We start from the raw sequence: 12,977 nt of genomic DNA on the forward strand, positions 1-12,977 counted from the left end.
GAGCTCACACGCGGCGTTTGGAGGCACCAATTAACTCCGTCACCCTCATAGCGCCACCTCCGGGAGGCCAAAAGCCAGTAGCATCTCCTTACATCTTTTTTCTTCATTTTTGGCAACCGATTCCGGATATTAAGGGGAAACTTCGGGGGGCTGTTTGAATGCTACTTTAAGACGTGTTTGTTTTGACGCTGTGCCTCTACCCTTGGACAGTGGCAAAAATAACAAAACGTTTCCTCCGTCTCCGTCGACATCTACGTATTTACTAACCCTGCAATTTAAACTACAAGATGTATTTCTAACCAATTAAGCCAGAAACTTCCTAATTTTGCATAACTTTGCATAAGGCAGGACGTTCTACCCCCAATTTGGTATTTAGAATAAATTACTTAATTCATGCAACCTACTTACATCGTTTTCAAAGCAGAAATCAAACACGTTAACTCCCAACCTAGCTGGCAGGAGGGAAGAGGATTGCAGTAGAAACACCTGTCCTCACCCAATTCAGAAATACCTACATTGGCAAAGGAGATAAGTTGGGGGCAGAGAGGCATCAGAATCAAAGCGGAATGCTAAGCTCCTTTCTAAGATCCTCCCTCTCAAGAGCCACTGGCAACTGTTGAGCACTGAAATGTGGCTAACCCTGAGGTATTCTGTAAGTGTAAAACAGACATACAATTTCATATTTTTAAAAATGAATGTAAACTAACTTGTTAATTATGTTTGTATTGATTACATTATTGCAATACATGAGGTAGTTTGATGTAATAAGTCAGTTGGGTTCATCATGTATTGGGTTAAGATATAAGCATATGTAAGATTAATTTCACCAGTTTCTTTTTACGTTCTCTGATGTGGCTACTAGAAAATGTAAGGTTACACATAAACTCTCATTAGTGGCTCATATTATGTTTCTAATGAACTAACTAACTCCTTATTATATGCATGACTCTGGGAGGCAGTATTAGTATCAAGAGTGCCTGGGTCCAGATGGTTATAAGTCAGTAACTAAAGCAGGGTGATTGCAGGAAAGTAACTTCTGTATTTCCTCATCTATAAAACAGTAATGATGTAATAACAAAAGTCAACAGCACAACTATTAAATGAGGTAATTTAATAAGCAGTCAGTAAATGGAGCCTTTACTAACGATGCTCTCAGACGCTTGTAGTGATAAGTATGAATTTGATCTACAACCTTGTAGCTAAGGCATGTAAAGACCTTAACTTCAGTGCATGTGTGGTGAGCACTCAGCAAACACTAGCTGTCATAATTGTTCATTCCTTGCACAGCAATTATGCAAAACCACTTCCCTGTAACCTTTGGTCCCAGGTCTGCACATCTTTACTTCATGAGGTAGTCTTTCAGATCTTTGAAGATGGCCTTCAAATTCTACTTAAACACTCTCTTTTGAGGATTAATCATTCTCAATTACTCTGACCCTTCTTCATGTGATATGGCTTCAAATCTCTCTCATCTGAGCCATCTTATTCCGGAAGGGTATCGTCTCTGCCCTTAAAAAATAATAAGTAATTGTCCTATAGATTAATTACCTAATTAACCATTAGCAAACACAATACAGTCTGAGATCTCTCTCTCTCTCTCTCTCTCTCTCCCTCTCTCTCTCTCTCTCTCCCTCCCCCTCCTCTTTCTTTCTCTCTCTGTCTCTCTTTTCTCAAATACATCTCAATGTTGATAGAAGTGCAAAAGGAAGACTGGAAATTCTTTATGGTGTTACAGTTAGGCCATGTCTATGAACATGGAGTTGATCTTTGGAACTAAATTCCCTCATCCACTTTCTCTAATCCCTTAGGATTTGACTCAGGCATCCACTATCTCCCCATATCGACAGATTACATAAAAATACAAAGATGCCAGATGACATCCCGCTAAGGAGCTCCCTCTACTAAGCTGGGAGAATAGCATTCTTTGGTTCACTGGTTATTAATAACCCACTTAACAGTGCAATTGCCAAACTTCAATTTTCTGTTCTATTCATAAAGACATCTTAGAAGTATTGTCAAGTGTTTTAAAGGAACCCGCCTTTCCCCTGGGCTCTGCTGGTGGTCAGCAGTGGATGCAATAGAGTGGAATATACGGTGGTGCCATGTATGTGGGCTGCATCTTTGGACCTGGTTGTTGAGTATAATCCTAGCATTACCATCTACTGGCTGCATTACCCTTAACTCCTGAGACTGAAACCATACCTACCAGATACAGTTGAATGAAGATTAAATGAGTTAATTCATGAAAAATTCTTAGAATGGGGCCTGACACATACATCGAAACATTCATTGAATGTTAGTTATTGTTATCTATAACAGGTCTTCAACGGACAAGTCATATTAACAGATTCAAAAAACAGAGGAGCAACATCCACTCCCTCTTTTAACATGTCTGTCTCCACCCATAATGGAGAGAAAGAGTGGTTACCACTGTCCCTTCTCAGCTCCTGGTCACAACTTGGGCCATTCAATCACTAGGTCATGCTTTAGCAGAGAGGAGCGCCATTTTATAACAAGGAACAGAATCCAAGTGCAGTCCCTTGACTTGCACTTCCGGTAAACCAACCTGGGCAACAGTCTTTGTGCAGATAGGTCAGCCTTATCCACTTCTCAAGTGGCTAGGGAGATGGATTCAGGACCTCCTCTGTAGAACCATCCATCTTGGCTTCAGGCTAAGTGGAGGAAAAGAGAACAGGGTAGGGACAGATGGCTGGAAAATCAAAATCACTTAAGCCTCAAGTCTAAGCTTCATTCCCCCACAGTGTTTTTATAAGAAAGCTTTGCATTGTTAATGGATAGAGAGGTATTTGGGGCAGTTTCTCAGATTTAAATACTTTGATCTTGTGTTTCTCCTATCTTTATCTTTCCTTGTGTGTACAAAACTCCAAAATAGGAGGATTGAGACTCTATCAAAGTGTCACCATGCAAAGTGTCACCATGAAATCCCCAACTGCAATAATGGCCTGTCGTATTTTTAATCAATGATGACTCAGGTTGATCACCTCCTTCCTAAGTGCTCATAATTATTAATTTATATAGATTTTTAACTTTATTGGATTCTAAATGGGCCCTGTGCCTTTAATAATACATTTAGTAATTTGCTTCAAATTTCTGCTCCTAATCAGCACCAAATTCCTTGATCTATAGTTTGACAAATCGATTCCCTTTTCTTGTGTTAGAATCAGGCTCATGCTGGTTTGCCTCCAGTCTTCAAACAGCTCTAGGGGCATAGACAGTTGCCTCAGCTCCAGGAAGCCACTGTACCAGGGATAATGAGATCTGGGCAGCAGGCAGACACCTGCAATTTAGAGCCACCAGGGTCAGCCCTGGAACAAGCAGAATGACACAGAGGGCTGCTGTGAGAGGGCATTCCTTCACTTGATCATTCACTAATTCAACATGCACTGAATACCTTAAATGTGAGTTTAAAAGGGAGAAAGGAAGAGTACAATGATGAACAAGAGAAACATGGCTTGCCCCCTTTTGGCACTTCCATTCTAGCTCAGAAGACAGATTTTAAATGGCCATAAAAACAAGTGAGGAGTATAATATTGGGAGAAGGACAGAAGATTGAAGAACTATATGGAGACAGCGATGCTAACATCATCTGTAAGTCAGGAAAAGCCTCCTGGGGAAGTTCTGTTGATTTGAGACCTGAAGGGTGAGTGAGGAGGTGTTATCCAGGACAGAAAAAAGAAATGAAGTAGGTTGGTAATGAGGAAGGATTCTAAGCAAAAACAGTTAACGTATGAAGGTCCACAGCAAGCTTGTCCAACCCGTGACCCACAGGTCGCATGTGGCCCAGGATGGCTTTGAATGCAGTCCAACACAAAATTGTGAACTTTCTTAAAATATTATGAGCACAGACAATTATTCTTCTTCCAGCGTGGCCCAGGGAAGCCAAACAATTGGACAACCGTGGAGAAATTACAGTGTGGGAGGAAACTTAAAAAGTCTACTTGGCTGAAGTCTGAGAGTATCAAAATTAAATCTATGAGCAGTGGGCAAAAGCCAATATTTGGAAGCCCTTGAGAGTCACATCACAGAATTTGGATATATTAAGAATGATGGAGAGGCCTAATAAGCTTTGGATTTTAAAACTGAAATGTTTTAAGCAACTGATTGTTGTGGTCAGCTGTTGTGTTAAAGGTCATCCTACTAAATACTGAATGAATTAATGGGGAGACAAAAACGCATGTGGGAAGAATAGTGCCTTAGTCTGCTCATTCTGCCATAACAGAATTCCATGAACTGGGTGGCTTAAACAGCAGAAATTTATTTTCTAACACTTCTGAAGGCTGGAAGTCTGAGGTCAGAGTGCTGGCATGGTTGACTTCTGGTGAGGGCTCACTTCCTGGCCTGCAGACTGCTGCCTCCTTATTATGTCCTTACATGGCATAAAGAGAAAGAGAGAGCTTTCAGGTATCTCTCCTTATAATGGCACTAATCCCAGTAGGAGGTCAGCACCCTCAAGGCCTCATCTCAACCTAATTACTTCTCAAAGCCCCATCTGTGTATACCATCACCATGGGAGTGAGGGCTTCAACATGTGAATTTTGGGGGAGAACAGGCATTCAGTTCATAATCAACAGATAGGAAATTATTGCATTGAGGTCAGAGATGAAGGGAGCCTAAGTCATGCATTGACTGAGAGGCTGAGGAGCACTAGAGAAATTCAAGTGTTAGTTATGTGTGCGGTAGAGAGCACGTAGAACCAAAGTTCACCCTAGCTGGGGAAGCTCTCAAACTAGCAATTTGCTTTTGTCTTCCTGCTCAACCAAACACTCAACTTGCTTGGCTTTCTTGTAGCCTAGCATCCAACACAGTATCACCTGCAACAGTTACCCCCAGGTCAAGGAGAGACTCAAGATCTAAAAGGTGTGAGTCCCCACTTGTTTGACATTCTGTGACACTATTACCTTACATTCATCTCCAATGTGTCACCATGTCTTAATCATTATATTATTGTCCATTGAAGAACATCCACCCACAAATGCAAAATTTATTCTCTGCACCAGTATCCCTTTGCTTCAGCCATTCCACCTTACTTATAAACAAAAATATATCTCCATGGACTTCTAAGTCACCTATTAACCGGATATGTCCTCCTGGTTAGAGTTTTGCTGGGTAGATTTATCAAGACTTTTTAGATCTATATCCATTGTCTACCACCCAGTGCCTAAAGATCAACACAAAGAAATAGTATTAATCAGTATCTCAAGGAATGCCTCCAATATTACAATAAATCCTGATAAGAAGATTGACTCAACAGTCTGATGATAGCAAAATTTACAGAATATTTAAATGCCCATGCTTTGAAGTCTACAGATGTGAAAATCCTAGCTCTACTTCTTAATATCCAGGTGACTTTGGACAAATTATTGTATTTTTCTCTGAGCCTACAAAACAGGGATGTTAGGATAATGATACTTCTCTCAGACAGGGCCTAGCATGACTGAATGCTCAATAAACGGAGTCAACATGAATGCTAACCACTATGCACTTGTAATGGTTATTAATCAATTGCATGACAGGTCAAAGTATCAATATTCTTTACTTCGTCTTCAAAATGTTTTAAATAAATATCTGTCCACTTACTATTATTAATAAAGACTATTAGTAAATATTTACTAATTTATAGCTACATAATAAATATATACATTCACAGTCCTAGTTAGTCCTTAGAGGTCAACACAATCAGTTTCTTCTTTTTTGAATTTTTTGGTAATTCATGCCATGCTTCTAACTGTTGATACTATTTTGTTTGATCAACCTCAGACAGTACCTATTAACTCCCTCCTCTGAAAGGTTTTTATAACTTTTGTTTACTTAACTCTCTTTCCTAATTCTTCTATTATTTCTTTGATTGTATAATAGTATTCTGCTTTTTTATCGATGATTTTTTTATCTCCTGAGCCTTCCAATATTCTCATTCATGTCATTTAACTTTTCTCTCATTGTTTCTATTCCTATGAGTCTTTGTACTGCCCTCTGGGACAATCTTCTGGCTCTGTCTTCCAATTCATTAATTCAGTCTTTAGCCTCATCTGCTATTTCTATTTATACAGTTTAGTGGCTTTTAAATTTTTGATAATCATAATTTAGATTTCTCAATTTTCTCATTGACACTTTTTTCTAATTACCTGTAGTGGGCACTGTGTGCATACCCCCACACTCCAGGACCAAGGTGCTCCAGTTGTCCAATCACACAACTGATGGCTGATGCCTGAATACAGCTTCAGAGCTCTCCATGAAGTTGTCTGAGGCCTCTGTTTAGACTACATTGCATCATCTCAACTTCTTCCTCTGCTCAGCCCTGCTTACCTCAAGTATGGATCTCAAGCATACTCCAAAGTCACCCTCCAGTATGCTAACCTCAGTCTCAGAGTATGTGTCCTGGACAACCTGACCTAAGACATCAGTTGCTTTTGTTTTATGGATATAATACCCTCTCTCATTGCTGTAAAGATATTAATATTTCTTTCTAATTCTTTTTTAAAATTTACTCTATTATCTCTACTTCCCTAGGTTATAGTTACTCAGTTTAAGTTGGATGTCACCTTGATTGCATGCTGAACTTTGCTAATGTGATTCTCTGTTCATCTGCCAGCTGTTTATATTTTCTGTAGCTTGCAACTGGTGATCCTGGAGGAGAATAAATGGGCTGCCAGGTGGAGATGCTGGTAGTGTGTGGTAATACCCTCCCTCCAAGAGATGAGAGGATACCTGGAGCCCCTCCTTTTCCCCTCAGGGAGATGAGAGGATACCTAGAGCCCCTCCTTTTCCCCTCAGGGAGATGAGAGGATACCTGGAGCCCCTCCTTTTCCCCTCTGGGAGATGAGAGGATACCTGGAGCCCCTCCTTTTCCCCTCCGGGAGATGAGAGGATACCTAGAGCCCCTCCTTTTCCCCTCCGGGAGATGAGAGGGTACCTGGAGCCCCTCCTTTCAACCCAGTTGCTCACATTCACTGCTCTATGGGGAAGGAAGGGTAAGGCTGTGAGCTCCTTACCCCAAAGTGGTGGTTGGGGCAGAGAAGAGAGAGTAGTCCCACAATTAATCAGTGCACTTAGACACTCTCCTGTCTTTGTGTGTGTTTATGCCAGACTCAGAGCACCCTTGAACCAAATGGCTTCTACCTTTGTGGTAGTAATTTTCAGCTTAGATTTGGGGTTGTGGTTTCCTTCCATTTTAATCTCCTCAGTCTCTGGTCTAGCGCTACAGCATTAAACCTGTCACCTTTGAGGAAAAATGTATCAAGAGTGAAGATGAGATTCTCTCTTTGACATTCTCTCAGTTGCCCCAAATTTTGGTATATTTCAATATATTTTATGGAGACACCATGTCTTTGTGTTTTGCTCTCCTTGGATTTTAAATTGCTGAAACACATTGAAGTCTTCCATGTTGTTAAAAATGAAATCCACTTTCTGCTGGGTGCAGTGGCTCACACCTGTAATCCCAGCACTTTGGGAGGCCGAGGAGAGTGGATCACTTGAGGTTAGGAGTTCAAGACCAGCCTGGCCAACATGATGAAACCCTGTCTCTATTAAAAATACAAAAAATCAGCTGGGCGTGGTGGTGGGCGCCTGTAATCCCAGCTACTCGGGAGGCTAAGGCAGGAAAATTGCTTGAACCGGGGAGGTGGAGATTGCAGTGAGCCAGGATTGTGCCATTGCACTCCAGCCTAGGGGACAAGAGCTAAACTCTGCCTCAGAAAAAAAAAAAAAAAAAATCCACTTTCCTCTTGAAATTATCTTTCATTTGTAAGGATTATACCCCTTCTCCTGAGGTCCAGCCATGCCCTTTGGCTCTGCTATGAATAGTGTTGCATAATTACAATGCTATAATCTCTGTTTTTCAGTTTTTGAATAAACCTGTAAACGTTAATTACAGTGTCAAGACAGAAGGTTGAAAAATGTAAATGTAGTAAACATCCACTATGTAAAAGTAATATTACGTTTGGAAATCTAGAGTTCTTATGGTGCATATTGTCCCTTCCACTAGCCCCAAGCCCCTCAAAAAAAAAAAAAAAAGATATAAAAAGAAGACTCCATAGCCATACTAGAAAAAGGAAGAAAGGAAAAAAAAAGGAAAGGGAAAAAAATGAAGAAAGGGAGGAAGAAAGACATCAGAAGTTTTGGAAAACAGATTTTCTGTCCCAATTTGGCTCACTTTGCTGCTGTTTGCCAAGGTTTCTTCTCATTATTCTCTGGTCACTTCTGCTGTTTCTTGAATACCTTGTCTGCTGCTTTCAAAGTCTTCTTTCTCCTCTGAAGTACATAAGCATCTTATTATTGTTTTCCAGAAAGTATAAGTGGAAGATAAACTTTTCTGAGAACCTGCATGTTAGAAAACATCTTTGTTTTGCATTTACATTTGATTGATAGTTTATTTAATTATTGGGTCATAAATATCAAAATGATTTTCATCAGAATTACTAAAAAACATTGTTCCTGTCTTCTAACTGTTAAGAAATCTGAGACCAAGGTGATCTTCTTTTGTGGAATGCCTCGTGTGTGTGCGTGCGTGTGTGTGTGTGTGTGTGTGTGCGCACGCCTATGTTATATGTTCTCATTTCTAGAAGCATTTAGAAACTTGTCTTTATTCTTGCCATTCTGAACTGTTATCAGGATGGAGATGGGTATGGATATTTTGTCATTTTTTCCCAGTTGACACTACTTAGGCAGTTTCAATCTAAATACTTATCTCTCTTCAGCCTGAGGAATATTTTTCTCATGTATTTTTTTAAATTTCCACCCTATTTTCTGTAATCTCCTTTCTAGAAGTTCTATTTGTCAGTGTTAGACCTTCTGTATCAACTGTTTTTATCTCCTACCTTTTTCTTTTTTTTTTCACAGTTCTGTTTTGGAAGTTGTCTTTGATTTTATCCTCTGACCCTTATATTGAATTCTTTTAGGATCAGTCATCATGTGTTTTAGTGCTTCTAATTATTCCTTTTTTTATGGCAACGCATTTCTCTTTTAAGGACATAAAATTTTCTCAAATCTCTTATGACATTTTGATTAAAAGTTATTGGGTTTTCTTTTTAAAATTATCTGTTTCCTGAATTGTCTGTTTAGCTGGGATCCATTTTTTTTTTCTGTTTGTTAGCCTTGATTCTTATCTCAGGCAATGACGGTTTTTTCTGATAGTTTAGTAATCATTAGTTTACGTTTGCTAATATTTGTATCTGTGAACACAAATGATGTATGTGTGGCTGTTTTCAGCTGTTATGAAATTTCATTTCCCCAGCAGCTCTCTCCCCAGACTGTGAGGACCGCCTTTGAGCCCTGTGGATAGAGGATACGGGCAGTTCTGTCTTTAGGGTGTCCATACACAGAGCTGGCAGGCATGCTGTCATTCCCTCAGTTCACCGCTCCCAGTCTTGGAGATGTCAATTACAAACTTGCAGCCCCAGACTTTTTTAGGCAAATCTTCCACCTCTGCAGACAGCAGCTCTTCACTTGCTACTCAGTGGTAAAGAGTATGGCTGCTGGTCACGTTCTAAATATGGATGGAATCCACTGGGCCAGCTTTTGCATACCCTGTTCCTGTCACTGCAGTCCTTGATGATTGCTCCACAGTCCGTTCTTGCTCCCAACGCTTACAGGCTCTGAACTTGAAGCTGGCATGGGGTCTCCCGGACAGATTTGCTGCTACATCTTTACAGCAGCCTTCTGTGTTTCTTCCAAGTAACAGCTCTCTCCACTCGGGTTGACACTCGCTAAAATCCCATCTGCTCTCTAAACTACACAAATTCCTCAGAGCTCTAGACTATGGTCCTGCCTTTCTGTTCTCCCTGGGCTTCCTATTGATCTCCTCTGTCTGTCTGTTTTGTTATTTCAATGGGATTTCTGGAAGCAAATGGGAAAACAGAGATGCTCAGGCCACCATCTTCAACCCAAACCTTCCTTAATTTTCTAAAGCACTTGAAACTAACTTGGCATCCACTTGCTGAGTTGACTGCAGATCCAATCTCGGTCAATTTTATGGGTTTATCACCCTTTCTATGATTATAGGAGTGAACTGGACTGTTTATAGGTGACCCCCCCCAAAGAAATCTCTTTGTTCTGGGCCTTATGACGATAGACCCCCCATGTTGAGAGTAGACACTGCTCACTCTCAGCCACAGGTGGCTATGGGGGCCTTGCTTGTTGTGGTTACCAAAGCCCTGGTGCCTCCATGCAGACACGCCTTCTCCCTCCATATGGACAGCACAGCTTACCTGGATTTTTCAAAATGTCAGTTTCATGAAGATTTCTAAATGAAAAGACAGTAAACCAGAAGTGAAAACACAAATCCAGAGTAAAGAAATGAAAGACATCAATTCACACATAAAGAATGCATTGAATAAGTCTTGATTAGAATCTGATTCTAGGGGGGAAACCTATAAATATATTAGTTGTGTCAGTTGGAAAAAATATTCATTGGAGATTATATGATACTAGAGAATTAGTCTTACTTTCTTAGATATAAAAATTATACTATGCTTATGGAAGGGAATTTTCCAATATTAGTATCTAAATCAAATTTGGCAAAATGTTAACAATTCTTGAACTCCTGAAGGAGGGTACACAGGTATTCTCTGAAGTATTCTTTTAACTTTTCCGTATATTTTAAATTTTTGTTAATAAAGCATTGAAGTCAAAATTGTGCTCATTTGAGGGAGCAGTTCTGAGTTATTTCATCAAAAGGCACCTGGGACTTGAGGTTTGCCTACAGTGGCTAGCTGATGCAGAATACATGGGCCAATTACATTGAATTAATAGATTTTTCTGTAAGCTGCTCTCTCTGAGCCTCAGAATCTTGTCTACTGGAATGAATTGGGACCTACCACGTTTTTGGGGGAGGGATAAGGTACAAGAATATTTGAAGGATTGTCTTTTATGTGAGATTTTATAAGGACAACAAAAAGATGAATTGAAAATGAATGAATTCTTATGCTGAATAAAAACTTATGTCTTTAATTGTTTAGTTAACTTATGCTTAATTCTATTTTATAAATGCTACCTACAGGCTGGAGTGCAGTGGCTCAATCACAGCTCACTACAGCCTCAACTTCCTGGGATCCAACAATCCTCTCAGAATAGCTAGGACTAGAGGTGTGTGCCACCATGTCCAGCTAATTTCTGTATTTTTTTTTTATTATAGGGGCAGGGTTTGTCTCTAAATCCAGGCTGATCTCAAACTCCTGGGTTCAAGCAATCCTCCCACCTCAGCCTCCCAAAGTGCTGGGATTACAGGTGTGAGCCCCACTGCCTGGCTGAGGCACTGGTCTTAATCTCCATTTTTTTTTTTTTTTCTCATTAAGCAATTGGTCTAAGAGTCTGTCTGGAGTTTCTTCTTTAGTTATCCATGTTCTAACTTGTTCATTAGTTCTTTGTATGTTCTACAGCATTAAGAGGTTAAACACTCCTTTTGATCTACCAATGGATTGCCATCACTATTACTAATATTTTGTAAGGTCCAGGTGTATCCTCTTACAGAGTGTCTTACACTTTGGATTTGTCTGGGTTTTTCCTATAATGTCATTGTATTTACTCTGCTGTCCTTTGCATTTCCATAAAAACTATGTCTGATGAGGCTTAGGCTGAACCATTTTGGCAAGAGCACTTCATGGGTGATATGAATACTTTACATTGTATCACATCAATATCAGATACATCACATCCTTGTAAATCTGTCCCACCATAATGGTGCTAACTTTAAACACTTGGTAACGTTGTTACCACTTATGAGAACTTTCCAGTGAAAAGGTACATTTTTCACTTACAAACAGTAAACAATTTATGGAGGGATACTTTACACTGTGCCAATTATCCTATTCTGGAACCACATTTTACCCAGTAATTTTAGCATCTACTGATAATTCTCCCCAGTGGCACTTTTCTTCCAGCTTTCTTCCCAGTTACTTTGGTTTATTTCCCCAGCTCTGACTTACAGGAACGATATCTCACTTCACGGCTACCTCCAGGTTCCCTGGAACTGGTGTTCAGTCCTACTCCCAGCTAGCTTTGGACTTACCTTCTTTTGTTCTCTTTCAGACTCAACTCATGTTTCCAGTCCTACTGTCTTCATTGTTTTTGCTCCAGTTTCTCCTTATATATGACTCAGGTTAGTACTGTCTCCTTAGGCATGACAGGGATTTGGGCATACATATTGTGCTAAAAGAGCTTATTTCTACCAGGATATGCCATTTACTGTATCAACACTAATACTTTTTGAAGGTATAGAGAGGGCTCCAAGCAGTGGAAAATGTCACACTGTATTTTTTCATAGAAGTGTCCAAAGAAAAATAAGAAAGTTGTTCCTTATTTGTTTTCTGCTAGTAGAAGTAATTTTGTGTCTTGCCAATTTGTGGAACCAGATAGAGAATTTTCCTGTCAAAGACCTCTCCTGCCATCTCAGTGCTCTTTCCTTCTGTGTTTTCTGGGCTAAGTTCTCCTGCAAGCTCAAAGAGGAACATTGCACATGGCTGTGTAAAGATGACAAACCAGGAAGGAGGGGTTCACATATTATATACTTGACATCAAATAGGTCACGCCCCTGGTGTTATATCGATCCAATCAGCTTTCTGCTGTTTGAAGCTTTCATTGGTTTCTTCTAAGTTTCCTCTATTTTCACTTTTGGGCTTCATTAGTCTTCCATCCCTTGGTTACTTAAGCCTCTATAACTCTTACTTTAAATTTTTTCTATCCTCTATAAACAATTTTTATTCCACCAGTTCCTTGTTTTCTGAGAAAGTAAGGCCCTTCTGTTCTAAGCAACAGAATTTCCTCACATTTAGAGTTCAGAAATGTTTTCTTTCTTTCCTTCTTTCTTTCTTTCTTTCTTTCTTTCTTTCTTTCTTTCTTTCTTTCTTTCTTTCTTTCTTCTTTCTTTCTTTCTTCTTTCTTTCTTCTTTCTTTCTTTCTTTCTTTCTTTCTTTCTTTCTTTCTTTCTTTCTTTCTTTCTTTCTTCTTTCTCTTTCTCTCTCTCT

General features: G+C 39.7%; 1 protein-coding gene and 1 long non-coding RNA gene across 2 annotated transcripts in view; both read left to right on the plus strand.

The window, feature by feature from the left end:
- LOC119469623 (vegetative cell wall protein gp1-like) overlaps positions 1-4,878 on the plus strand; it is a 28,219-nt gene extending 23,341 nt beyond the window's left edge. The window contains exons 4-5 of the mRNA XM_037735197.1: positions 422-528; positions 4,810-4,878. Of these exons, the coding sequence (XP_037591125.1) occupies positions 422-480 (59 nt within the window). The 3' untranslated portion in view covers positions 481-528; positions 4,810-4,878. The remainder of the gene's footprint in view (positions 1-421; positions 529-4,809) is intronic.
- A 797-nt stretch (positions 4,879-5,675) lies between these two features.
- Positions 5,676-12,977, plus strand: part of LOC108296880 — an 8,088-nt gene continuing 786 nt past the window's right edge. Inside the window, exons 1-2 of the long non-coding RNA XR_001822017.2 lie at positions 5,676-6,989; positions 12,043-12,112. This is a non-coding gene — a long non-coding RNA (uncharacterized LOC108296880). The remainder of the gene's footprint in view (positions 6,990-12,042; positions 12,113-12,977) is intronic.

This window comes from Cebus imitator, unplaced genomic scaffold (assembly GCF_001604975.1).
Source record: "Cebus imitator isolate Cc_AM_T3 unplaced genomic scaffold, Cebus_imitator-1.0 Scaffold749, whole genome shotgun sequence".
Taxonomy (NCBI): domain Eukaryota; kingdom Metazoa; phylum Chordata; class Mammalia; order Primates; family Cebidae; genus Cebus; species Cebus imitator.